At 44.6% G+C, this 26,887-nt stretch overlaps 2 protein-coding genes across 4 annotated transcripts in view; one reads left to right on the plus strand and one right to left on the minus strand.

Annotated features, from left to right (window-relative positions):
* Nucleotides 1–7,943, plus strand: part of ZWILCH (zwilch kinetochore protein) — a 45,681-nt gene extending 37,738 nt beyond the window's left edge. For both annotated transcript variants that reach the window (XM_030814626.1, XM_030814627.1), the window contains 2 exons: nucleotides 5,051–5,165; nucleotides 6,811–7,943. In XM_030814626.1, the coding sequence (XP_030670486.1) occupies nucleotides 5,051–5,139 (89 nt within the window). In that variant the 3' untranslated portion in view covers nucleotides 5,140–5,165; nucleotides 6,811–7,943. The remainder of the gene's footprint in view (nucleotides 1–5,050; nucleotides 5,166–6,810) is intronic.
* On the minus strand, nucleotides 6,656–25,589 carry LCTL (lactase like). 2 transcript variants are annotated; one of them, XM_003267121.3, is made up of 13 exons: nucleotides 24,847–25,090; nucleotides 24,271–24,434; nucleotides 23,502–23,589; nucleotides 23,119–23,228; nucleotides 20,799–20,927; nucleotides 20,618–20,713; nucleotides 17,622–17,676; nucleotides 17,362–17,523; nucleotides 11,458–11,732; nucleotides 10,525–10,651; nucleotides 10,140–10,339; nucleotides 8,491–8,554; nucleotides 6,656–7,065 (listed from the first exon to the last, which is right to left on the minus strand). In XM_003267121.3, exons 1-13 carry the CDS (start codon nucleotides 24,962–24,964, stop codon nucleotides 6,950–6,952), a joined length of 1,704 nt encoding a protein of 567 aa, XP_003267169.2. In that variant the 5' UTR covers nucleotides 24,965–25,090; the 3' UTR covers nucleotides 6,656–6,949. The 2 variants fall into 2 exon arrangements, with proteins under 2 accessions (XP_003267169.2, XP_003267170.1); XM_003267122.4 differs by lacking the exons at nucleotides 24,271–24,434; nucleotides 24,847–25,090 and adding an exon at nucleotides 25,455–25,589.
* Between the last annotated feature and the right edge of the window lie 1,298 nt (nucleotides 25,590–26,887).

Consider the following 26,887-nt stretch of genomic DNA (forward strand, 5'->3'; position numbering starts at 1 on the left):
TGGGAATACAAATAGTTTTATTTTACTGATTGATAAATTGCAAAAAATTTTTCCAGAAAATGTTTGTGCTCCTGCCCTCCCAAGTATATTTTGATTTAGGTATAATGGAAATTTCTGTCAGTTAGAGGCTCTCTTCATATAGTTGAACTGTAGAAGTCATAACCAAACAGAATTTTTCTGAGAGCCATCAGTTAAAATTGTGCTGTTTTTTCTAAGTGTGATATAAAACCTGGAAGTGATAAAAGACTGAGAATCAGCTGTAAAAGTAGAAAAATTTCTGCATGGCAAAACATATCAGAGGTAAAACAGACAAATTATAAACTAGGAAAAGAAATTTGTAGCCCAGGCCTGGCATGGTGGCTCACACCTGTAATCCCAGCACTTTGGGAGGCCGAGGTGGGCAGATCACAAGGTCAGGAATTTGAGACTAGCCTGGCCAGCATGGTGAAACGCCGTCTCTACTAAAAAAATACAAAAAAGGCCGGGCACGGGGGCTCACACCTGTAATCGCAGCACTTTGGGAGGCCCAGGCAAGCGGATCACGAGGTCAGGAGATCAAGACCATCCTGGCTAACACAGTGAAACTCCATCTCTACTGAAAATACAAAAAATTAGCCAGGTGTGGTGGCATGTGCCTATAGTCCCAGCTCTTCGGGAGGCAGAGGCAGGAGAATCACTTGAACCTGGGAGGCGGAGGTTGCTGTGAGCCGAGATCACGCCACTGCATTCCAGCCTGGGTGACAGAGCAAGATTTTGTCCCAAAAAAAGAAATTTGCAACCCATGTTCAGAAAAGGGGATATATTTCAGTAAGAAAAATATTAATAACGCAATAGAAAAATGGATAAGTAAGGTAAACAGTGTACCAAAAGGAAATTCAAGTGTCATTTTAAAAATAAGATATGCTTGCTTGTACTCCCAGCTACTTGGGAGGCTGAGGTGGGAAAGATCGCTTGAGCTCAAGAGTTTAAGGCTAGCCTGGGCAACATAGCGAGATTCCATCTCTAAAAAATGTAAAAGAATAAAACACGCTCAACCTCACCTATAATAAGAGAAATGCAAATTTATATTATATAGATACCTTTTCTATATTAGCAAAGATTAAAAAGTTTGGTGTCTGTGCTGGCGTGGGTATGGAAGAACAGGCAATCATTCTCACACATTTCTAGTTGGAATGTAAAGTTGTACAGCTTCTGTGGAAGGTAGTACCCATCAAAATTGTAAAAGAATAGCTGGGCATGGTGACATATGCCTATAATCCCAGCTACTTGGGATGCTGAGGCAGGAGAATTGCTAGAACCTGGGAGGGGGAGGTTGCAATGAGCCAAGATCGTGCCATTGTACTTCAGCCTGGGTGGCGGAGCAAGACTCCATCTCAAAAAAAAAATAAATAAATACATTCTTTGGCCTAGCAGTTTCATCAATAGGAATTTATTACACACATAAAATCAGACCTACGAACAAGATTATTAATTGTGTTATTGCTTATGGTAGCAAAAACATGGAGACGGGGACTTAGAAAAAGACCTAGAAGGATACAATCCAACTTTAGCCATCAGATATGGAATGGTGATTGCAGAGATGATTACCAGTTTGGGTTGAACGTTAGAATCATCTGCAAAGCTTTTAAGGTTCTATTGCCTAAGCTAGGTGCAGTGGCTCACGATTTTGTAATCCTAGCACTTTGGGAGGCTAAGGCAGGAGGATCACTTTGAGCCTAAGAGTTCAAGACCAGCCTGGGTAACACAGTGGGACCCGATCTGTACAAAAAATACAAAAATTAGCTGCGTGTGGTGGCATGTGCCTGTAGTCCTAGCTACTTGGGAAGCTGAGGTGGGAGGATTAGTTGAGCCCAGGAGGTTGAGGCTGCAGTGAGCTGAGGTTGTGCCACTGCACTCCAGCCTGGGTAACAGAGCGAGACCCTATCTCAAAAAAAAAAAAAAAAAAAGAAAAAGTTCTGTTGCTCATACCAAGTAAATCAGAATCTCTGGGAGTACAGCTGGGACATCAGTAATTTGTAGAGTTCTTCAGGTGATTCCACTGTGCAACTGTGGCTGAGAATCACCAACCTAAAGTAAACATTCTATCTGCATCTATTGTTTTTAAAGAAAAAACATATATTCTTTAAAGATTTTAAAGAAGAAACATGTCTTTTAAAGAAGAAAACCTATGGCTCACGCCTGACCCAGCACTTCGGGCGGCCAAGGCGGGTGGATCACCTGAGGTCAGGAGTTCGAGACCGGGCCAACATGGTGAAACCCCGCCTCTACTAAAAACGCAAAGATTAGCCGGGCATGGTGGTGCATGCCTGTAATCCCAGCTACTCAGGAGGCTGAGGCAGGAGAATTGCTTGAACCTGAGAAGCAGAGGTTGCAGTGAGCCAATATCACGCCATGGCACTCCAGCCTGGGCAACAAGAGTGAAATTCCATCTCAAAAAAAAAAAAGAAAAAAGAAAACATATATTTTGTTTTTTAAAGAAGAAACATGTTTTGTGGTTAAAAAGAAAATTTTGGCTGGGCGCGGTGGCTCAAGCCTGTAATCCTAGCACTTTGGGAGGCCGAGGCGGGCGGATCACGAGGTCAGGAGATCGAGACCACGGTGAAACCCCGTCTCTACTAAAAATACAAAAAATTAGCCGGGCGTGGTGGCGGGCGCCTGTAGTCCCAGCTGCTCGGAGAGGCTGAGGCAGGAGAATGGCGTGAACCCGGGAGGCGGAGCTTGCAGTGAGCCGAGATCGCGCCACTGCACTCCAGCCTGGGCGACAGAGCAAGACTCCGTCTCAAAAAAAAAAAAAAAAAAAATTTATTTATTTATTTTTGAGACAGGGTCTTGCTCTGTCACCCTGGCTGGAGTGCAGTGGCATGATCTTGGCTCACTGCAGACTCAATCTTCCAGGCTCAAGCAATCCTCCCTACCTCAGCGTCCCAAGTAGCTTGGGACTATGGGTGGGTGCCATCATGCCTGCCTAGTTTTTTCCTTTTTAAATTTTTCATAGGGACAAGGTCTTGTTATGTTGGCCAGGCTGTTCTCAAACTCTTGAGCTGAAGTATTCACCCTGGCTCAGCCTCCCAAAGGCCTGGGATTACAGGTGTGAACTACTACTGCCCCCGGCCAAAAGGACAATTTTAAAGACATAAATATATGTGAAACATTTGTGAAAAAAAAAAATGCCTTGTTTTTTTGTTCGTTTCTTTTTGTGTGTGTCTGTTTTGGGTTTTTTTTGTTTGTTTTTTTGAGATGGAGTCTCGCTCTGTCACCCAGGCTAGAGGTGGGATCTCGGCTCACTGCAACCTCCACCTCCCAGGTTCAAGCTGTTCTCCTGCCTCAGCCTCCCAACTAGCTGGGATTATAGGTGTGTGCCACCATGCCTGGCTAATTTTTATATTTTTAGTAGAGATGGGGTTTCACCATGTTGGTCAGGCTAGTCTCAAACTCCTGACCTCATGATCCGCCCGCCTTAGCCTCCCAAAGTGCTGGGATTACAGGTATGAGCCACCGTGCCCAGCTGAAAAAATGCCATTTTAAAGTAAATTTTAGCCAGGTGTGGTTGCTCACGCCCGTAATCCCAGCACTTCGGAAGGCTGAGGTGGGTGGATCACCTGAGGTCAGGAGTTCATGACCAGCCTGGCCAACATGATGAAACCCTGTCTCTACTAAAAATATAAAAAATTAGCCAGGCATGGTGGCGGGTGCCTGTAATCCCAGCTACTCAGGAGGCTGAGACAGGAGAATTGCTTGAACCCTGGAGGCAGAGGTTGCAGTGAGACAAGATCACGCCATTGCACTCCAGCCTGGGCAGCAACAGCAAAATTCTCTCTCCAAAAAAATAAAGTAAATTTTATTTTGTAGAGATTTGAGTTCTGTTTTGAGGAAATTCATGCAAGATGAAACATCTTTTCCTAATAATGCTGAATAAGCAAGTATACTGAACATATCATTTAAAGTCTTTTTGACATGGATTGCATCAAAAAAGAGTGAAAGTTATTTTGAATGTTGGAGTTAAAGCAATTTTCTAGTGCACTGTCCAGTGACTCCTTTTATGAAAATAAGGAATTCTTATAAAATCATATATTTGTGTGCTTAGGAACACACTCAAACTCCATTTTGGCTTGAACTTTATAACCTCTTGTACCCATCATATATTCTTGATATGTTTGTCTAGAAATTATTCAGTGTCTTTTAGCCCCAAAGCAAGACCCATTCTCGAAGGGGGAATCTCATTTGAAAAGTCGTGGGCTATTGAAACAAAAGTCTTAATTGTAAATATGGCCTAAAATGTTTAATTTTCTTTCGAAGATCATATGCTTTTGAGGAGTTAGACTTCTTATTTCTTTGGACTGAGCACTTAAGTCCAATACTAGCTTTTCAAGAAATTTAATGGCATGATGCTTTTGAGTAAAATAGTTGACATCAAAGGCAGGGAGACTTAAGAGAAATGTGTATTTTTAGCCACCATGGAAAGAGAAAGGGTAATGATTTGGAGTTAATGGAGGAGAAAAAGTGTCCAGTGGAGTGCTGCTCACCCAGTGGGTGCTCAGTAAATGATTGTTGATAATGATGAAAATATGGAAACCAAAATGTAGACCCAGAAGGAAGTGGACATTATCCCATCTAAATGTTGATTGGACCATTTGTTTTTGAAATAAAATAGTCTTTGGGAGAAAAATGGATATGTGTCTAGCCCTAAGACTACAAATCTTAAATAGAAATTCTTTTCTGAAATTTATGTTAGGATTGGAGAAAAGACAGTTGTGTAACCCTAGTTAATATGGCAGAAAAAGTAAAGCAGTAAGTTTCCAAATTAAAAATATATAATTAAAAAATAATCTGCTTCATTTTTAGTTTATTTAATCATGTTTTAAATGCGTCAGAGTTTCATATTTAAAGAAGTGTCCTTACTGATTTTTTCCCAATGAATTCTCTTAAAGTAGAAGACACATTGCCATTTAGACCACCTCTTAGTTATTGTATTGGTGTAAAATTCAGCATTATACATGGTAGAAAAGCAGGGTGTTAAGCAGTTCTGATCTCACTCTCTTTTTGATTACAGATTTTTCGGAATTAACACTAAACGGTAGCCTGGAAGAAAGGATATCCTTTACTAACATGGTTACCTGCAGCCAGGTGCATTTCAAGTGAAGTGTGCTGATGAAGTCCTCTATAAGGTATTTATGTTCAGCTTTTAGTCTCTTGTCAAATACTTTGTAATAAGTACCTTACGTTTGGTTCTTTCTACATTATCAATGTTGATTTACTACATTAGGAATAGGGATTATTAGTCATCACATAAAAGCCTTAACAGTTGTTATTGAGCAGTGCACCTCTTTAATTTTCTTTCTACCTTTTGTGGTCAACTTTTAATAGGTCAATTTAATCCTAAAACCAGAGAAATAAAATAAAAATTCTTGAGTGGTAATGTCTTTGCATTTAAAATCTGTATATGTAGTAGAAAGTGAGTCTGATTTTGAAAACATTGATGGAAGAGAAAAACCCTGAACAGGCATATCAATTTGCCATTGAAAGTGAAGTTTTGTTATAAACAATTTTATTCCAGCCCCAACTATAGGACAAGCCCCAGATGTAAATACTCTTCTTAAAATGTTTTGATTTGAGATCATATTAACCAAAAGAATTAATGGAATGACATTTTCTTTCTTTTTTTTTTTTTTTTTTTTTTTTTGAGACAGAGTCCCTCTCTGTCGCCCAGGCTGGAGTACAGTGGTATTATCTTGGCTCACTGCAAGCTCCACCTCCCAGATTCAATGCCATTCTCCTGCCTCAGCCTTCCCAGTAGCTGGGACTACAGGCGCCTGCCACCATGCCTGGCTAATTTTTTGTATTTTTAGTAGAGACATTTTCTACTGTCTTTACTCTTTTTTGGTTTCAGAAACAGTATTAAGTAAAATCAGATAATGAGAAAAATGCATGAGATTGTTCTTAAGCCATGTTTTATCCCCAAATAAATGGAAATTAATTAATTTTAGCATTTTAACATAGTTAAGAGTAAAATGAATCTTTATTATAAAAAACAAGATATTGAGTTACCTAGAAGATAAATAAAAAATAAACGTAATATTTCTTTGAGGTATTTCATTGACTAAAGTAAGTTGAATGTAGTCGAAGTTGTCAGACTAAATTCAGACTAAAGTGTCAGAAGAGTGTACGTGCTCATTTACTTGGTACCCACTTCATGTTTTCTGTGGTTGGCTAATAATATTTACAACCTGGAAGGTTTGTTATCTATAGATTTCTTTTCTCTTTTGAAACAGAGTCTTGCTCTGTTGCGCAGGCTGGAGTGCAGTGGTGTGATCTCAGCTCACTGCAACCTTCACCTCCCAGGTTCAAGCGATTCTCCTGCCTCAGCCTCCCGAGTAACTGGGATTACAGGTGCCCGCCACCATGCCCAGCTAGTTTTTGTATTTTCAGTAGAGACAGGGTTTAACCATGTTGGCTAGGCTGGTCTCAAACTTATGACCTCAAGTGATTCACCCGCCTCAGCCTCCCAAAGTGCTGGGATTACAGGTGTGAGCCACTGCGCCTGGCCAGATTGATTTTATCTATCAGGTATGGGACAGTGCTGAGATGGCAATCATTTGAACATTAAAGTAATATTTCTGGACAGATTTTAGAGTGATAAACTATCAAGTCACAACAGTTTGTATACTGTGATCCCACTTTTGTACATAATTTATAATATACATTCATTATATACAGCAAAATGTTAACATTAACTTTAGGAGGGGTGAGATTACAAGTGTTTTTTTTTTTTTAATTTCTGCTTATTTTTATTTTCTAATTCTTAAATCCCAGCACAAGCCAAAAAGAGAAAGAGAAAAAAAGGTAATTATTGTAGAACCTGAAAACAGAAATACATGGAAACCCTCAAAGCAGAAAAGGGAGGAAGATCCTGAAGATTCTCTTATGAAGCTCCAAAATTGATAATCCTGTCTCAGCTCTGCCTCCTCAGGAGGAGCATTAGTAGAACAGCAGCAATGAGGACACAGAGGGAGCAGACAGTGGGTACCACGATCTCTGTAACCATTTGCATGTGACTTAGCAAGGGCTCTGAAATGACAAAGAGAACGAGCACCACAAATGAGAACAGGATCATTTTAGTAAATACAGCTTTATCCCAAAAGCTTTAACTGTATTGGAAAAACTTAAAAAAATAGCATCCTCAAATTTTCTGACTCTTATTTGCCGTGAAATAGAACTTAGTAAATTAAATGTTATTTGAAAATTTTATAAGAGCTTTGTAAATATTTCAGAAAATATGGGATAAATGCCTGAATTTGGTTCTTCTACAGGTGCTATAATAAAGTCTGTCTCTCAATACTTATACTTTCTAAATTAATCTCAAAATATTAGCAGCCATATTCCACAGTTCCTATAATTTTTATTGGGGGGAATTTGTGATAGAAAGTCCTTGGGAAACATTTCCAGTCTTTCAAAATGTTATTATGTATCTTAAGAAGTATAGGAACTTATATGTTGAAATTTTGTATGGCAATTCTTGTATAGTTAAATAATAATCTTTAAGAGTTAGTGATTAGCATATGTTATGTGCATTATTAATAAAATAGTGGCCATTTATGTAATACCCACTTTTAGTTTGTGTGCTGGGTACTCTGGTTACTGAGATAAATAAGGCGCTGGACATCCTCACGTGGAGTTCACAGGCTCATCAGTGAATTCTGTACCACATTTCAACCTTGTTTATTTTAGTTTAATGGAATATACATTCTTAATATTGCCTGATTATTTAAATTTGTTGAGGGGGGGTGCATGTTGCTTTATTGGCCTGTAAAAATAGCTAGTTTGGTAAGACTTGGTCTTACACCTTCCACCTCTGCTACCACATTAAAGATGAGTTTGTTAAAAAAGGAAGCGTATTTCTCTGATTGCCCTTATGGAGAAATAAAGATAAAATTCAAAGAAACAAATGATATGTGTTGGCATTTCTTGATGCATAATTGCATCTTTGTTATTCAACATCTCTGATCCTTTTAGATACCATTGTATAGGAAATGATGTCTTCTATGAAGATAGCGACCTTGTTTTGTTCATGGCTGTATCTCATGACTGAAAACATTCCCTGGCAAATAGTGAGTGCTTAATAATTGCTTGCCGAATGAACAAATATAAGATCTCAAGTATTCTTTTTTCCTTCATCCCGTTCGGTATAATGGTTGGCTTTTCCTCTCCTTACCCAAGCCCTCTATAACAAAAATAGCAGGTATATAAATTTATAGGTATGATTCTGAAAGGATAAAACTTGAATGGATAAAATGTTTATCTTTCATGGTAGATTAAATGCTTTAAAATGCTTATAAATAGAAATTTGACATTGCTTCAAAGAAACCTGATTTTAATCATAAGTAGTTTTGGAAGATTGACTTCAAGTAGAGCCATATTTTGAGATTTTGATAATGATATGTATAATTATTTAGTTTAATTATTAAAGGAAAACATTGAAATATACTGACTCACCTGCAGCAAGCATCTGATTGTTGATAGAGCAAGTTTCCAAAGCTTTGAGGTACCAACTTTCCACCTAATAAAAACCCACTTGATAAGTAATGTTGTCTTAGACTAATTTTTTGCTGTTGCAAATCATTTTTGAAATAAATGTGGGGTAAAAGTAAATATTTTTAAAAATCTACCTGTAGTTTATGTTTTTAAATCATCTTGTAGTTTAAATTAGTTAATATTTACTGTACATCCATGTACATCATAGTGAGGGAGTCAAAGAACAGTCTTTATTCATGAGGAGTGTACAATCTAGTGCTTTATTCGTGAGGAGTGTACCATCTAGTGCTTTTCTAATAATGTAAAAGTAGCAAATACCTTATGGTTTTTAGTCACTGCTTCCATTTAATAGTCCTGCGGGGCTCACCTTAAAATAGTTTTGGTAAACAAGTGAAATTTACTTTTTAAAATTATTTTTATTAAGACAGTCTATTTTATTTCATTTTTTAGAAACAGAGTCTTGCTCTGTTGCCCAGGCTGGAGTGCAGTGGAGCAATCATAGCTCACTGCAGCCTCAAATTCTTGGGCTCAAGTGATCCTCACACCTCAGTCTCTGTAGTCAGCTGGGACTACAGGCGCGTCACCACATCCAGCTGATTTTTTAATTTTTTGTAGAAATGGGATCTTACTATGTTGCCCAGGCTGGTCTTGAACACTTGGCCCCAAGCAGTCCTCCCACTCCAGCCTCCCAAGGTGCTGGGGTTACAGGCATGAGCCACCGTACCTGGCCAAGACACTCGAAATTACAGTTTATATTCCCTACCAATAGGTGCAGCAACATAGAGAATAGAGAGCTGCTAGAAAAGTTTTCAGGTTATTGAAAATGTTGGTAGATTCTAAGGGATTACTAAGTTTGATTACTTTAGGTCTTATTTTGAAACCAGTGTGTGCATATGGCTTTGCTGCTTGGCTGGAAAATAAATGAAAATGATATGATAATTATACATTCGATTTACTTAACTTTTTTTTATACATGTTGAAGAAAGGTAGTATTTGTTTGCATTAAGACACAAGATTTAGGCCAGGCGCGGTGGCTCACGCCTGTAATCCCAGCGCCAAGGGAGGGGGCCTTGGTGGGCAGATCACCAGGTCAAGAGATTGAGACCATTCTGGCCAATGTGGGAAACCCCATCTCTACTAAAAATACAAAAATTAGCTGGGCGTGGTGGCACGCGCCTGTAATCCCAGCTACTCAGGAGGCTGAGGCAGGAAAATCGCTTGAACCCAAGAGGCAGAGGTTGTAGCGAGCCGAGATCGCGCTACTGCACTCCAGCCTGGCGACAGAGTGAGACTCTGTCTCAAAAAAAAAAAAAAAAAAAGACACAAGATTTAGAATAACATTTAACTTGAAGTCTCTATTGTTTTTGCCCTATCATAACTTAAAGCAAACGGAACTCCTTCATAACCTCTGGTAGTGCCCTTAGATTGAAGTTTACGTCATGCTTGCTCCATTCTAAGCAAATGAGCAAAGGTAAAATAAAGGGCCATGCTGCATGCCCCTGTCCTCTTTCATAGAGGAAAGAGGAGAGAAACTTGCCAAGCACTTTGTGTGTTCCAGCTATCTAGCTCTTCTAAAGTTCAGAACAGATAACATTGATAATTAGGCCTACCTCTCTTGGATTGGGAAACCCATTGGCAATGATAATCTTCTTGTAATATTGAACTGAAGCCTTTGGATAGCGAGGCTTATTTCTGTCGTTAAATTCAACATAGTAGAATCCATATCTATCTGAGTAGCCTTTCTCCCATTCAAATTTATCCAACAGAGACCAGGAAGTATACCCCTTTATATTAGCACCATCTTTTATAGCTGCAAAGACATTTTATTCCATTTTAAATATATTTCATTTACTTAGAAAAATAAAACTGTGAAGATAATGTTAAAATGTTCTCATTTATGAGATTTAGAAACAAGATTCAGTTGATCGTGTGTTAATCACATTCTGTCTCAGTTAAACGGGAAAACTGTGCAGACAATCTTGGTTTGTGTCTCACCTTTTAGCATTTCATTTATGTATCCTTTAAGGTATTGAATTCTCCACTCATCACATAATTGAGTACAGTGGAATTTTTGAGATGCTCCATTTTCCATCACATATATGGGAGGATCGCCATATTGAGTCTGAAAGTGAGTCATAGCAACAAATATCTTAAAAATTCTGATCTACAAGTAGGTTTCTGAGTCAGAGGCTCATATAGGAACACATATTCAAGCCTGCCACATTCTAATCAAGTGTATTTTGGCATTTAGTAGATGTCAGATAACATGTTTATTTAGAGATTAATGTAGGCAGGAGACAGGTTCTTATAAAGAATGTATTTCTCAATAAATGAACATTGTTGCCAGGTGCGGTGGCTCACGCCTGTAATCCCAGCACTTTGGGAGGCCAAAGTGGGCAGATCACCTGAGGTCAGGAGTTTGAGACCAGCCTGGCCAACATGGTGAAAACCTGTCTCTACTAAAAATACAAAATTAGCCGGGTGTGGTGGCGTATGCCTGTAATCCCAGCTACTTAAGAGGCTGAGGCAGGAGAATCACTTGAACCTGGGAGGTAGAGGTGGCAGTGAGCCAAGATCATGCCACTGCACTCCAGCCTGGGTGACAGAGTGAGACTGTCTCAAAAAAAAAAAAAGCATTGTTGGAGGGGACATGTACTTTGGTCTTGTTCTTTGCCACATATTCCAGTTTAGGCGAGAAGGACAGCAAAATAAATGTGGGATATGAATTTTTTAGCTAAAGTTATATATATGCAAATGGTTATGCATGGTAGACATGAGTCTGTAAGGCCTATATTTAGTAGCCTCTGAAGTATGAGTAACTAGGTTTATTTTGTTTTATTAACTTCCTAATGTAGGCACCTGAGCTTAAGCTGTTAGAACATGAATTCAAGTCTAAATGCCCTTTGAATAGCTTAATGTGATAATCACCTGAGCAAAGTTGAGGAGCCTCCTAAATCCCCATGGCACAGAATATAGCCATTTAGACCCCAGATCTGGCCAGTTTGGGTCAACCAGCTCTATCAAGTCACGATCGTTCTGGTAGCTGGGCCCCTGGCGGGAGGGGTAGTTCCTTTCCGTGATGTACCGAGTAGTAAAATGACCTAATCCCAAGAAATCAGATGTGCCTTTAATGTAGCTCTTCTCCTGGAGTGAGAACACTGGTAACCTCGACATCTCCAGGCCTTGCTCTTCACTCTTTCTTCCTTTTGAGAGAGAAAAGTAGAATTTAACAAAGCCTTATTTTCTCCCAATCACTGTGTTATGTATCATGACGATAGTGACATCTTGACATAAAAGGTGGGCTTTAGGATTCATCTGCATGGGAAGTATAACCTTAGCCATCCAAAGTGGAATTTTTGAGATTTCAATACTGTCCAAAATATTTTTGAATATCCAAAGTGGAATTTTTGAAATTTCAATACTGTCCAAAATATTTATAAGTTTATATTGCTTAAAAGTAGTATTTTCAGGCTGGGCGCGGTGGCTCACGCCTGTAATCCCAGCACTTTGGGAGGCCGAGGCGGGCGGATCACAAGGTCAGAAGATCAAGACCATCCTGGCTAACACAGTGAAACCCCGTCTGTACTAAAAATAAAAAAAATTAGCTGGGCGTGGTGGCAGGCGCCTGTAGTCCCAGCTACTCGGGAGGCTGAGGCAGGAGAATGGCGTGAACCCAGGAGGTGGAGCTTGACGTGAGCCGAGATCGCACCACTGCACTCCAGCCTGGGTGACAGAGCGAGACTCCATCTCAAAAAAAAAAAAAAGTAGTATTTTCACAGATTACTCAGTAAGTGGTGTGTAGCCATCTGGAGAAAAAGTAGAGTTGGGCTCCTATATTGTTCCTTACATTAAAAATGGGTAATTTGGCCGGGTGCAGTGGCTCACGCCTGTAATCCCAACGTTTTGGGAGGCCGAGACAGGTGGATCACTTGAGATCAGGAGTTCGCGACCAGCCTGGCTAACATGGTGAAACCCTGTCTCTACTAAAAATACAAAAAATTGGCCAGGAGCGGTGGCTCATGCCTGTAATCCCAGCACTTTGGGAGGCCGAGGGGGGCAGATCACGATGTTCAGGAGCTTGAGATCAGCCTGACCAACATGATGAAACCCCATCTCTACTAAAAATACAAAAATTAGCCAGGCGTGGTGGTGCACGCCTGTAATCCCAGCTACTTGGGAGGGTGAGGCAGGAGAGTCGCTTGAAGCCAGGAGGTGGAGGTTGCTGTGAGCCGAGATCATGCCACTGCACTCCAGCCTGGGTGACAGGACAAGACTCTGTCTCAAAAAAAAAAAATTAGCTGGCATGGTGGCAGGCATCTGTAATCCCAGCTACTTGGGAGGCTGAGGCAGGAGAATCGCTTGAACCCAGGAGGCAGAGGTCACAGTGAGCCAAGATCACGCCATTGTACTCCAGCCTGGGCAACAAGAGCAAAACTCCATCTTAAAAAATAAAAAATAAAAATGTGTAATTTTAGCTGCCTTTGGGAAGGGAACTGGAAGGCCAGTGATGGTATGTCCTATCTTTGTCCCATCTTTCAAAGTTGTAAAAGCATATGTCCTTTCATTGAGCAATTCCAAATCTGTTTACGCTTTACTCACACATGTAAAGGCATGTTTGTACAAGGATCTTCATTACAGATTGAGTAGCAAAAGATTGGAAACAACCTAAATGTCTGTCAGTAGGGTCTGGTTACGTAAATGATGAAACATCCATCGGTACAACACTATGCAGCCATTAGAACAAATGAGGTGGCACTTTCTATAGCGATGGGGAAAGCTTGCCAGGATATAGGTTTCAGTGAAAAAAAGCTTCAGAATGTTGCATATAATCATAAGCACATACACTGACCACATGCACAATCCATCTCTGGAAGTATACTTGCTTCTGGGGAGGGAGGGAGAGAGCCCTGACTTTTTACTACATACTTTTTGTACTTTAAAAAATTTGAAACATGTCCAGGTGTAATCTATGCAAAAATGACTTTTAATATATAAATCAAGAAAAACAACATTTTCCATGAATTGACCTAAAATATAACCATAAGAATAGTTCCAAAGAGGATAACAGTTTAGATAAAATGAATACAAAGTTTGTGTTATTAAATACCCATAAGATATTAGCATAAGGCAAATAAAATATTGGCACGTTATTTCAGTTACATTTAGTGACTTAAGAAAAACCCAGTAGTCAGTCCAATGCCTGTCTTCCATGCCCTCTTCCTCCCCAGCCTCTGGGGCCCTCGTTATGATGGTCTAGGGCCTCACCCGACCTAACCATGTGACTGTGTTCTGTCCCTTGAGGCACAAAGGGACAGAAGCTGCTTCCTGGGAAGATTTCTCTTGTTCTTAAAAATAGCTAAGAGGATTGGCCAAGCACGGTGGTTCACGCATGTAATCCCTGTACTTTGGGAGGCCAAGATGGGCAGATCACTTGAAGCCAGGAGTTCGAGACCAGCCTGGCCAACATGGCGAAACCCTGTCTCTACTAAAAATACAATTAGCTGGACATGGTGGCGCATGCCTGTAATCCCAGCTACTTGGGTGGCTGAGGCACAAGAATTGCTTGGATCGGGGAGGCGGAGGTTGCAGTGAGCCAAGATTGCACCACTGTACTCCAGCCTGGGCAACAGAGTGAGACTCTCTCAAAAAAAAAAAAAAAAAAAAGAAGAAGAAAAAGAAAAGGATACCTGCATTCACCACTTCTATTCAACATAGTAACGAGAGTTCTAGCCAGAGTAATTATGCAAGAAAAATAAATAGAAGGCATCCAACAGTGGCTCATGCCTGTAATCCCAGCACTTTGGGAGGCTGAGGCAGGCGGATCACAAGGTCAGGAGTTCGAGACTAGCCTGGCCAATATGGTGAAACTCTGTCTCTACTAAAAATACAAAAATTAGCTGGGCGTGGTGGCAGGCGCCTATAGTCTCAGCTATTTGAGAGGCTGAGGCATTGAGAATTGCCTGAACCCGGGAGGCGAAGGTTACAGTGAGCCGAGATTGCCCCACTGCACTCCAACCTGGACAACAGAGTGAGACTCAGTTTCAAAACAAACAAACAAAACTGCTTAGAAGAAAACATGGCCTGGTGTGGTGGCCCATGCCTGTAATCCCAGCACTTTGGGAGGCCAAGGTGGGCAGATAGCTTGAGCCTAGGAATTTGAGACCAGCTTCGGCTACATAGTGAAACCCCATCTCTACAAAATATACAAAAAATTAGCTGGGCATAGTGGTGTGTGCCTGTGGTCCCAGCTACTTGGGAGGCTGAGGTGGGAGGATCACTGGAGCCCAGGGAGGTCAAGGCTGCAGTGAGCCATAATCGCTTCACTGCTCTCCAGCCTTGGTGACAGAGCGAGAGACCCTGTCTCAAAAAAAAAAAAAAAAAATTACCAGCATGACCCACTGGGGAGGCTGAGGTGGGTAGATCACCTGAGGTCAGGAGTTCAAGGCCAGCCCGGCCAACATGGTGAAACCCCATGTCTACAAAAATACAAAAATTAGCTAAGCATGATGGCAGGTGCCTGTAATCCCAGGTACTTGGGAGGCTGAGGCAGGAGAATCACTTGAACCTGGGAGGCAGATGTTGCAGTGAGCCGAGATTGCACCATTGCACTCCAGTATGGGCAACAGAGTGAGACTCTGTCTCAAAAATAAAAAAAAAGAAAGAAAGAAAAAGAAAACATAGAGCAAAAGCACCATGACAATTAATTAGGCAGTTATATATCGACTCTGACACCAAAATCACAGGCAACAAAAATAGGCAAAAGAAACAAACATAAATAGATAAATTGGACTTCATGAAATTTTTAAAAATTTGGGAATCAAGACACTAGCAACAGAATAAAAAACCCACATAGAATTGGAGGAAATATTTGCATATCATGTATGTGATAAAAGACAAGACTCCAGAATATGTAGAGAATTCCGAAAACTCAACAACAAAAACAACCCAATTCAAAAATGGGCAAAGAATTTGAATTGGCATTTTTTCTAAAGAAGATCTACAGATGTATAAGCACATGAAAAGACGCTCTTACTAATCATTAGGGAAATACAAATCAAAACTGCAATGAGATACAACCTTACACCCATTGGGATGGCCATTATTAAGCAAAATAACAAGTGTTGGCAAGGATGTGGAGTAATTGGAACCCTTGTGTAGTGTTGCTGGGAATGTAAAATGGTACACCCACTGTTGAAAACAGTACGATGCTTCCTTAAAAAAAATTTAAAATGGAATTATTCATATGATCCAGCAATTCTACTTCTGGGTATATACCCCAAATAACTGAAAGCCGGATCTTGAGATATTTGTACACCCATGTTTTTAGCATTATTCACGATAGCTAAACATGGAAGCAACCTAAGTGTCTATTGATGGATGAGTAAATAAGCATAATATGATATATACAGACAATGGGAATTTTTTTTTTTTTTTGAGATAAAGTCTCACTCTATCACCCAGGCTGGAGTGCAGTGGCGCAATCTCGGCCCACTGCAACCTCCACCTCCCAGGTTCAAGTGATTCTCCTACCTCAACTTCCCAAGTAGTTGGGATTACAGTGGCCCACCACCATGCCCAGCTAACTTTTGTACTTTTAGTAGAGACGGGGTTTCGCCATGTTGGCCAGGCTGGTCTCAAACTCCTGACCTCAGGTGATCTGCCTGCCTCGGCCTTCCAAAGTGCTGGGATTACAGGCGTGAGCCACCGTGCCCAGCTGACAAGGGAATATTATTCAGCCTTAAAAAGGAAGGAAATTCTGACATATTACAAAATGGACGAATCTTGCGGACATTATGCTGAGTAAAATAAGCCAGTCACACAAAGACAAATACTGTATGATTCCACTTATATGAGCTACTTAGTCAAAATCAGAGACAGTGGAATCGTGGTTGCCAGGGACTCGGCAAAGTTTCAGTTTTGCAAGATGAAGCGTTCTGGAGATGGATGGTGGTGATGGCTGCACATTATGAATGTATTTTATACCACTGAACTGTACACTTTAAAATGGCAACACAGGTACATTTTATGTGTATTTTGCCACAGTAAAAAAAATTGGGGAAAAAATGGCCAAGAAAGCCCACCCCAAAACATACTATGACAGAGCGATTCCCTTTTCCTGTCTTTGGGTGTTGACGTGTAAAGATGCGATGCCTGGGGTTGCTGCAGTCATCTTGTGGCCATGGAGATTGGTTGATGGGCTAACTGAAGGTGCCAGAGTGGAAAGATGGAATGAGCCTGGGTCCTCAAGGGCACCCCTGAAGTCTAGATTACCTAGCCCTGCATCACCCTTCCCTGGGCTCAGGTGAGATGATAAATTCCCTACTTCAAGTAATTTTTAGGTAGAATTTTCTGTTACGTGGCAGTTAAAAACATCCAAATTGATATATCCCTGTAAGCCTTACTTGTGTTTATTCTCTTCTCCAACACTGTGGAAACTGGAGCTTGGAAAGTATTTCTCTATTGACAGAAAGAACCGACAATAGAAGTGACACGGGCCCGTGACTGCTTCTGACCTCTCTCCTGCTTGACTGCAGTTAAAGTGGGGTGGAGGAAGGGGCAGGGCAGCAGAACATAAGACAGACCAGCCCAAAGACCAGCACTTTCTTCCCTGAGTTCTGAAAATTCTCAGTTTCCAAGTCTAGGGAAATTGAGAGGTCTAGGGTTTCTCCTTGCCAGTTCAAATGTCTGGTTCTCAATTCTTTCCAGTCTGGATTATCCCTTGAGTACCTCACCCAGGCCCAATGAGCTCTTCATCGCCGTGCCTTTTGCTTGTTTCACATGGGCTCAATAACTTGCCATAGTATCTGCAGTGTAAAATGAGACTGGGCTCACCAATGTAGTCCTTCATGACTTGGGGGTAGTCACCGGCATAAATGGGGTTGGCAAACCAGCCCAGACAGAACTGTAGGTATCTCTCGGCAGCCTCTATGTCCTTGGGGTTACTAATGTCCACAGGTTCCCCCCAGTCACAGTTCAATGAAATTCCCACCAGACCTTAAAAGAAAAGAAAGAAAAGGGAGTGGGGGGTGGGCGTGCCATTGCTGCTCCGGGCACTTGGCTGTCCTGGGTACATGGGTGGGGCCACAGCTCACCTTGCTGCTTGCTGCGCCATGTGGTGTTATAAGAATGCCAGGCTTCGGCGTGGGCCTGCAAGGGGAGTAGAAATTCATCGTAGGTACCTGGCCCATCCATTTCCTCCCTTTCCATCTGGGTGGCCTTTCTTTCCTTCCTAACTTTAGACCTATCATTTTCATCAATCCAGCCTTGTTTATCCCGATCCAGTCTTCCTTCCTCTAACTTCTTGAGGCACTTATTTTCTTATACTGTAAATGAAACTTGATGTAAATCTGGCTCAAACAACTTTGTGTTGTTATTTATCGTTTTTAAGATTTTTTCTAAAGTTTCCTGTTTTGTTCCTCTTAGTCCTCAGTAGCAACTAGGCAGTACTTTTCTCAGAGGAGCTCAGTAAGTTAGGAAAATACCAAGTGTCTGAAATAGTCTTGAGAAATGGAATCTAAAACACAACAACCTGCCTTCTCTTCATATTCTACCAGTGACCCGCTGGCCTGCCTGAGGCTATTTCAGCTAGCCACCGCACTTGGGTAGTTCAACACCTAAGAGAGATGGAAAGTAATCTAGAACAGTGATTCTCAGTGTGTGGCCTCCAGATCAAGATCATCAGGATCCACTGGGAACTTAATAGACATGCAAATCCATGGGCCCTTGCCAGACCTACTGAATCAGAAACTCAAAGCGGGGCCCAAGAATCTGTGTTTTTTTTTTTTTAAATCTTGAGATGGAATCTCGCTCCGTGGCCCAGGCTGGAGTGCAGTGGTACAATCTCGGCTCACTGCAACCTCTGCCTCCCGGGTTCAAGCCATTCTTCTGCCTCAGCCTCCTGAGTAGCTGGGACTACAGGCACCCGCCACCATGCCTGGCTAATTTTTGTACTTTTAGTAGAGATGGGGTTTCTCCGTGTTGGCTGATCTCGAACTCCAGACCTCAAGCGATCTGCCCGCCTCAGCCTCCCAAAGTGCTGGAATTGCAGCCATGAGCCACTGTGCCTGGCCAGCAATCTGTGCTTTAATAAGCATTTTTTTTTTTTTCTTGAGATGGGGTCTTGCTTATTGTCTAGGCTGGAATTAAACTCCTAGGCTCAAGTGATCCTCCTGCTTAAGCGATCCCCCTGCTTAAGCGATCCTCCCTCCTGCTCAAGCCTCTCGAATAGCTGGCACAACAGGCATGTGCCACCACACCTGGCTCAGTAATCATTTATTAAGTGATTTTGATGCTTGTTAAAGTTTGAGAAGTACCAGCTTAGAGGAGCTGAATATCTGAAGGCTATAGAATTTGGGGTTGTTTTGTTTGTTACTCACAGAGAACCTGTATTTATCAGACTTCTTTCCTTATACTTCCTTTTGCCAACCAGCAATAACCAAGTGAATCACGGTATTGTCTGATGAAGTGGAACATGTCAAAACAATATCAGAATTACATCCCTTCAGGACGGGTGTGGTAGTTCACGCCTGTAATCCCAGCACTTTGGGAGGGCAAGGAGGGTAGATCACAAGGTCAGGAGTTCGAGAGCAGTCTGGCCAACATGGTGAAACCCTGTCTCTACTAAAAATACAAAAAAATTAGCCGGGTGTGGTGGCGTATGCCTGTAATCCCAGCTACTCAGGAGGCTGAGGCAGGAGAATTGCTTGAACCCAGGAGGCAGAGGTTGCAGTGAGCCGAGATCGTGCCACTGTACTCCAGCCTGGGCGACAGAGCAAGAATCTGTCTCTAAATAAATAAATAATCACATCTCTTCAGCTCACTACTTTTGATAGATAAGAAGGCCCAGAAAATGACTTCCATGTTTAATATTAAAAATATCTTGAGGCCGGGAGCTATGGCGCATGCCTACAATCTCAGCACTTTGGGATGCCGAGGTAGGAGGATCACCTGTGGTCAGGAGTTCAGGACCAGCCTGGCCAACATGGTGAAACCCTGTCTCTATCAAAAATACAAAAATTAGCTGGGTGTGGTGGTGCACTCCTGTAGTCCCAGCTACTTGGGAGAATGAGGCAGGAGAATCACTTGAACCCGGGAGGCGGAGGTTGCAGTGAGCCGAGATCGCGCCGCTTCACCGCATCCTGAGTGACAGAGCAAGACTCAGTTGCAAAAAAAAAAAAAAAAAATCTTGAGAGCTCTGCCCTTTAAATATTTACAGTTTAAGAAATCATAAGCCAAATGTAGAAAAAATGAGAAAATGTTCTCCCTGATGAGTTTGGGGATCTGGAATGTCACCCAGTGGTTCCTTGCCTTCCAGCTTAGACAGATTGTCCACCTTCCGCTAAGTGTCCTTTGGGGCCAATCCCACATGCCTCGTATCCCTATTCTCCAGTTACCATCATGTATATCCTCATACATTTCCTGTAATGTGACCCAATTCCCTCCCCAGCGACAAGGCTTTCCAGTAGCCCTTCCTTCCTGTAGCATCTTCTCCAAATGGCCCCTTTACTCTCTTGTGTGACTGATGCCTGCTGACCCTAAGAGCACCTCCACTGCAGCTCCTTCGAGCAGAGGCCATTTTTTCCATCACACTCCACATACCTCTGAGCTGGGAGTAAGGTGGAGTCTGCCTGCTCATTTTCGCTGCTTCCAAACTAGTTTTCCTTCCTCCTTCAAAATTCCCAGGTTCTTTGAAGTCCACACTCTGATGACCACTTCTAACTCCTCTTACTGCTGTCCTTGATCAACCCCAGTTACTTCTACTCATTCATTGAAGATTTTAACCCCTGGCTTGCTGTCACACCCCTTCTTCCTCCTGTCACAGCTTGGACCTGTAGTTGACGCATTTCCACATGGATGTCCCCTTGGCTAGGCTGTAAGCTCTTGGGAGTCGCTATAATGGCTCAGCCATAGTGTCCCCCAGCGCCCTGGATGACAGGATACGCCCTCCATAAATCGTCACAGAAGGGAAGGTGCTATGGAGTATGCTGACTTGGAGGTGGAGCGGCAGAGGACCAAGCTCAGGCTAGAGCCCCTGGGGCAGGCTGAGCTGACCCCGAGGCTGTTCCTGCACCAGAAGGACCCACCTCACCTTAATGATGTGGTGTGCTGCTTTGTACAAGCCGGTGCCGCGGAGCTTCAGGCCTGGCGCATGGTGGCCCGTCTCATAGCCTTTTTCTGCCATTGCCTGTAGGGACAGCAAGCAGGACAACAGGACCCATAAGAAGTGGCAGGGAGTGTCACATTCTCCCACCTGGAGGGGCCCCGCTTACCCGAGGATCACTGAACGTGATCCAGTGCTTCACGCGGTCCCCAAAGGCCTCAAAGCACAGGTTGGCATAGTCTCTGAAGTAGTTGGCCATGCTCACATTCTGCCACCCGCCGTATTTGACCTGGAGCAGCTGAGAACACAGAGAAGCAGATGCCCCATGAATGAACCGCAAAGCAGTTTAAATGTGGAGATAAGCTATGTGACAGTCCTCAGACAAACAGGAGGGAGGCCGCGCAGGGAGACTGGGACTCCCATGCTTAGAAAGAACCGGACGGATTGAATATTTAAGAAAAATTGCCAGGGGAAAGGGGACTAATAATGGGGAAGCATCTTAGATCTAAGTTCTGGAGAAATGAGATGTGATGCTGGGATGAACACTCTGATGAGGCTTTTGAGGGCCACGCAGATGTCAGAAAGCTCCTAGAAGCCTTGAGACAGGGTCTGCCTTCTTCGGCAGAGGGCTTTCCCAACCAAACGCATCTGCCCACGATGGCAGAATTCTCCCAAGACTTGTCACTCTATCGAGACTACCTGTCCAGCTCTCCTTGGTGGGTTTGAGGGGATGTTAATGGGGCAGGCTCGTGAAAGCAACCAGGGAACAAGCTGGAAGTTTCATCTCCCTAAAGCCTGCTGTGCCCTCCTCCCCAGTTAGAGGAGTCGTAGCTCCCATTCCCACAGAATAAACCCAGTTCCCAGTCATCTTAGCTCAGCACTTGAGGCCTTCGAGGTCTTCCCCAAGCCACTTCTCCAGCCTCTAACCCTTCCCTCTCCTACCTGCTCCCCAAATTCTAACTGAACCGAACTGCTTGCCCAGCTTCCCCCTCTTTGCCATGTGCCCTCCAATCAGAACACCCTTTCCCCCCACCTCCTGCCCAAACCTTCCAGGGCACCGATGGGACCTTCTCCCCAGTGAATGAAAATATGCCTGAAGCTGGGTGCAGTGGCTCACACCTGTAATCCTAACACTTTCGGAGGCCGAAGCAGGCAGATCACCTGAAGACAGGAGTTCGAGACCAGCCTGGCCAACATGGTGAAACCCTGTCTTTACTAAAAATACAAAAATTAGCCAGGCACGGTGGCACATGCCTGTAATCCCAGCTACTCAGGAGGCTGAGACAGGAGAATCACTTGAACCCAGGAGGCAGAGGCTGTAGTTAGCAGAGATCATGCCACTGCACTCCAGCCTGGATGATGGAGCAGAACTCCATCTCAAAAAAAAAAAAAAAAAAAAGAAAGAAAATATTGCTTGAATCACAGTGACATAGTGACGTTCTGAAGCATGTTGTGATTTCATGGACATTGCTGGGGCAGGGATCATATATGAGTGCCTGTGATACTGGCTCAAACAAATTGGAGAAAAAAGGCTAAACTTGTTCATTATGCTATGTCACCAGATCTTTTTTTTTTTTTTTAGATGGAATTTCATTCTCATTTCCCAGGCTGGAGTGCAATGGCATGATCTCAGCTCACTGCAATCTCTGCCTCCCGGGTTCAAGCGATTCTCCTGCCTCAGCCTCCCGAGTAGCTGGGATTATAGGCGCCCGCCACCACGCCTGGCTGTTTTGTATTTTTTGTAGAGACCGGGTTTCACCATGTTGGCCAGGCTGGTCTCAAACTCCTGACTTCAGGTGATCCACCCACCTCGGCCCCCCAAAGTGCTAGGATTACAGGCGTGAGCCACTGCGCCTGGCTGCCAGATCTTAGTTAAAAGACATATCTTTATAGTTTTTAAAATTTGTTTTTATGCCAAGTTTTTTAGAAAACAAAAGGATTCACTCTTTTCACTTACTACACACATCAATTAAAGCAGTGTGACCTCCCTGCCATACATGAGTGCTTTGGTTTGAATGTTTCTGTCCTCTGGAATTCATGTTGAAACTGTATCTATCCCCTGTGTAACAGTATGGGGAAGTGTAGCCTTTGGTTGAGTCATGAGGGCTCTTCTCTCTTGAATGAGATTAGGTGCCCTTATAAAAAGAGGGACACAGCATTCAAGGCATCATCTTGGAAGCAGAGACTGGGGCCTCACCAGAATCCATACCTGCCAGTGTCTTGATCTTGGACTTCGCAGCCTCCAGAACTGTGGGAAGATACACTCCCATTCTTTACAAGTTACCCAGTCTCAGGCATTCCATTATAACAGCAAAAGTGGACTAAGACAGTGAGTTAGAGAGATTTTTTCACTCACTCACATCTTACAGTCCTGTGCCAGAATCCAGACCCTAGTCTCTGCTCTACCTTGGCAACCCAAGTCCTCAAACTGGGCTCCCTCCTGCTTCGTTGAGTACCCCTTGGGCCTGTGAGCCTGCTCAGGTCCTCACCTGTGGCAGATCCCAGTGGTGCAAGGTCACGATAGGGGTGATGTTGCTGTTCAGAAGGGCATCGATAAGATCACTGTAGAATTTGATTCCCTTCTTGTTCACCTGCTCGGCTGTACGTGAAATAAAAGAAGATGCTACGAGAAAGGACCTCGGCCTTCTGGAGTGCAGCATTCCTGGGACCTGTTGCTTTTCGAAGGCCTGAGGCACCGTTAGCCCACCAGCATTCTGGGAGCCCAGTTACCTGCAGAACCTGTGAGAGCTGCCACCATCAGCAACCACGTTCATGGGCTGATCTCCCTCCCCAGGACTCTGTGGTGCCCCTGCAAAGCCAACATGGCTGGAAGGGGCCGCACCTGGGCTCGGGAGTGGCTTCCCTAGCTCACCTCGGACGCCTGTGGGCAGGAGCCGGGGCCAAGACAGGGAGAATCGGTAGTGGTTGACGTGCAGTTCCCTCAGCAGAATGATGTCCTCCTGTGCAGACAGGGGTGGGGAGGCAGGTCACCTGGGCCCTGGGTATGGGAGGTAGGGGTGCATCGGGCTCTAGGGCCGAGGCTTACTCTTGTCTGTAGCTGTTAGTGGGCAAGGAAGAACCTGCTTCCTCACCTGTACGACAGAGGTGATGCCACCTGCCCACTTCATGCAGGGGATACGCCAAGAGTCAAAGAAAACGCAGGACAGGGAGGCACTAGGAGAAGTCCATCAGGGTGCCTCTAGTAAATCTGGGTGATGAGTTCCTCAAGAAGCCATCCAGAGAGGAAAGTGGGTGCTGAGGATGAGCGGGTCCCACTCCCTCCACAGGGTGCAACTCACAAGCAGGGACCAGGGGTTCAGGCCACTGTGGCTCTAGGCCCTGAAGCTGTGGGATCAGCCCTTCAGCTCCCCCATCACTTGGCCTAAGGCACTGGCTCAGGCGAGGCCCCGCTTTCCTTTCCTCCTACATCCACCTCACATCCTGGCCCCTCCCAAACCTTCACCCCCCACTGGCCCTGCCCCCTCTGGCTGCACTGGGGTGGAGTGTGTTTGGCAGAGCATGGGGATGACGTTGTCACCAGAGCTCCCCCAATACGTCACTCCCTGCCTCCCAGCTAGGCATGTGCTCACACGTGTGCACACGCACGCACGCACACACACAATCACACACCCCGCACTCACCTGGACCTTGTAGTAGCCATCACAGGCTACATCTGCCGTCTCATTCCCGAGCACCTTCCCTTTCCCACTGTGCGTGAAGACGTCCCAGATGCTGGGCGCTTTCCCGTCCTGGTCCCAGGCACCCTCTGTCTGGTAGGCAGAACTGCCCACGCCCCAGGAGAAGCCTGCAGGGGTAGACCTGTGCTGGGTCTCAGGTGCTCTCATGTGTCACCCAGAGCCAGGACTCAGGGCTGTGCCTCTCAGGCCTCAGGGACTGCCCCTCCCTACCACGCGCTGCCCCTGTCCCACTGGGGCCTTGTCTTCCTAGGAGTGTGAGGACATGAGGCAGGGTAGGGGAAGATTATTAAAAACATTTTTTGCACAACTTTAGCTCTGATTAGCATGTATTATCTGTGTAATTTTTAGTAACTTCAAAAAAAAATATCTGTTAGGGACTTTTAGAACAACCACACAAAGGTAGGTTTCTCATCCTGCCAATCAGGAAGCAAGAACACCAAACTCCTTGGCAAGTCAGCCAAAGTGGGCAGGTGGACGACAGACAGACAGGCAGACAGACGAACAGAAGCATGGCCGTACCAAGAGGGAAGGTTCCATAGTAGAAGGAGGCCTCTTCTGGGGACCCCTTCCGGGCGGCCCCCAGCCTGGGCACCAGCAGTAGCATCCACAGAAGGGTGGCGACCTGCACTGGCTTCATGGTACCTGGCCCTCCCCCATACCTGAAAAAGTGCAGCTGGCTCTGCAGGCCCCTGCAGCCAGGCTGGTGGCCAGGTCTTGACTTAGGGCAAAGGCCAAGTGGGGAGAGGAAGGGAAAGGAGGGCGCTTGATCTGGACCCAGCAACAGAGGCTGAGGCTGGATGCCTGATGCTATTCCCATGCCTGGGGAGCTCTGAGACTGATGGGCAAGACTCCAAACCATCCCTTCTCCCTACCTTGGCTCCTGTCTGACGGGGGAGACCCAGCCCATACTCCTGAGTGGCCTCCATCTAAGGGGGAAACCACCTCTACCTCAGGGAAGCTCCAGTCTGAGGGGGCAGGTGGGAAAACCCACAGGGCCCTTTGGCTCTCCCAATGACACACAGACCCTCCCCCAAGCCGGGGTTGCCCATCCCAGCGCCTCTGTCCTGCACACAAGGGAGACCCCTCGCTCTGGAATCCCCTCTTTGGTGCCAGCCCAGCCAGCTTACCCAGGATCGTCCTTGGTCGCAGACACCCCCAGAGCAGTCGCTGGCAGCCAGAGCCCTCTCCTGTGACCCCCAGGGCCTACGCTGTCCCCTGAGAGAGGAGCCACAGTGCAGCCGAAGGCTCTGGTTGGGGGTGTGGTCTGTGGCTACAGAGACTTTCAATAGCCCCATTCAGTAGGGCCAGGCAGGAATGCTGAGCTGGCCGGCAGGGCCTGAGTCAGCAGCTGGGGAGCTTGGTGCTGGGCAGGGGGTGGGGGGGGGCAGGGGAGCTATCAATCAGCTCCCCATCCTGGGACAGAGGGGCAGCCGAGGAGAGGAGGAGACCTGGTCCTCCTGGCCCCTTCTAGGCTTGACATGCCACCTTCAGCACAACCCAGTCCTTCGAGTCCCCAGCTCGGGGTGGTGCAGGACCAGCGTATGTTGCCATGTGTCTCTGTCTACTTGTCCCAGCTGCCAAAAAAAAATTAAAAAAAACCCACCGTAAAAGATAGAGTTGGTTTTTCCACCTTGGCCTTCTGTCTTTGTATCCCTCATTCATTTCTTCCCTGACTCATTCATTCAACCAGCACCACCTGCTAGAACAGCCCACCCTGTAGTCTCAGCACCTCTTGCCCCCATCTGCTGTAGCTCCCTTCCCTGCAGTGCCCTCCCCATCAAAAAGGCCTCCTTCACATAGCTCAATTTCCAGCCTCCCTGCCTTCAGCTGAGCCCTCACCACAGCTCTCTCAACTGGGCCTTACCGCTTTGTTGTTGGTTAATATCTTTGTACTCTTCCTTTGGGTCTTCAATGGGTAGCACCTCCTCCAGGAAGCCTTTCTGGATTCACACGCCCTCAGGCCAGACTAGGTTCTCTGGATTTTGTTTTCTTTTTGTTTTGTTTTCTTTCTTTCTTTCTTTTTCTTTCTTTTCTTTCTCTCTCTCTCTCTCTCTCTCTCCTTCCTTCCTTCCTTCTTTCTCTTTCTTTTAAACAGTGGCATGATCACGGCTCACTGCAGCCTGGACCTCCTGGGCTCAAGTGATCCACCTCAGCACCCCAAGTAGCTGGGGCTATAGGCACCCACCACCACGCGTGGCTAATTTTTTGTAGAGATGGTGTCTTGCTATGTTGTCCAGGCTGTTCCTGGGTTTTCCTACAGCCTGCGTTAACCCCTCCCACCCTGCACTTCCACATCAGCTGTTTATGTATCTGTCCCTTGCCCCCTTGCAGGCTCCTGGGAGGCAGGGGTCGGCCAGCCTGGTTCATCAGCATCAGTCCTCTAGTGCTGCCACCTAGTGGACGCTTAATAATGTGAGTAAAATCGAAATAATACAATAATGAACCTAACCATGGCTAACGTTGACTGGGTGCTTCCTAAGGTCCAGGGACTTTCATGTATTGATTCATCAACCCCTGAGACAAGGCGGTAGATACAGCTTCGGCTGCAGTGGGGCGGGAG

The sequence above is a fragment of the Nomascus leucogenys genome, chromosome 6 (assembly GCF_006542625.1).
Source record: "Nomascus leucogenys isolate Asia chromosome 6, Asia_NLE_v1, whole genome shotgun sequence".
Taxonomy (NCBI): domain Eukaryota; kingdom Metazoa; phylum Chordata; class Mammalia; order Primates; family Hylobatidae; genus Nomascus; species Nomascus leucogenys.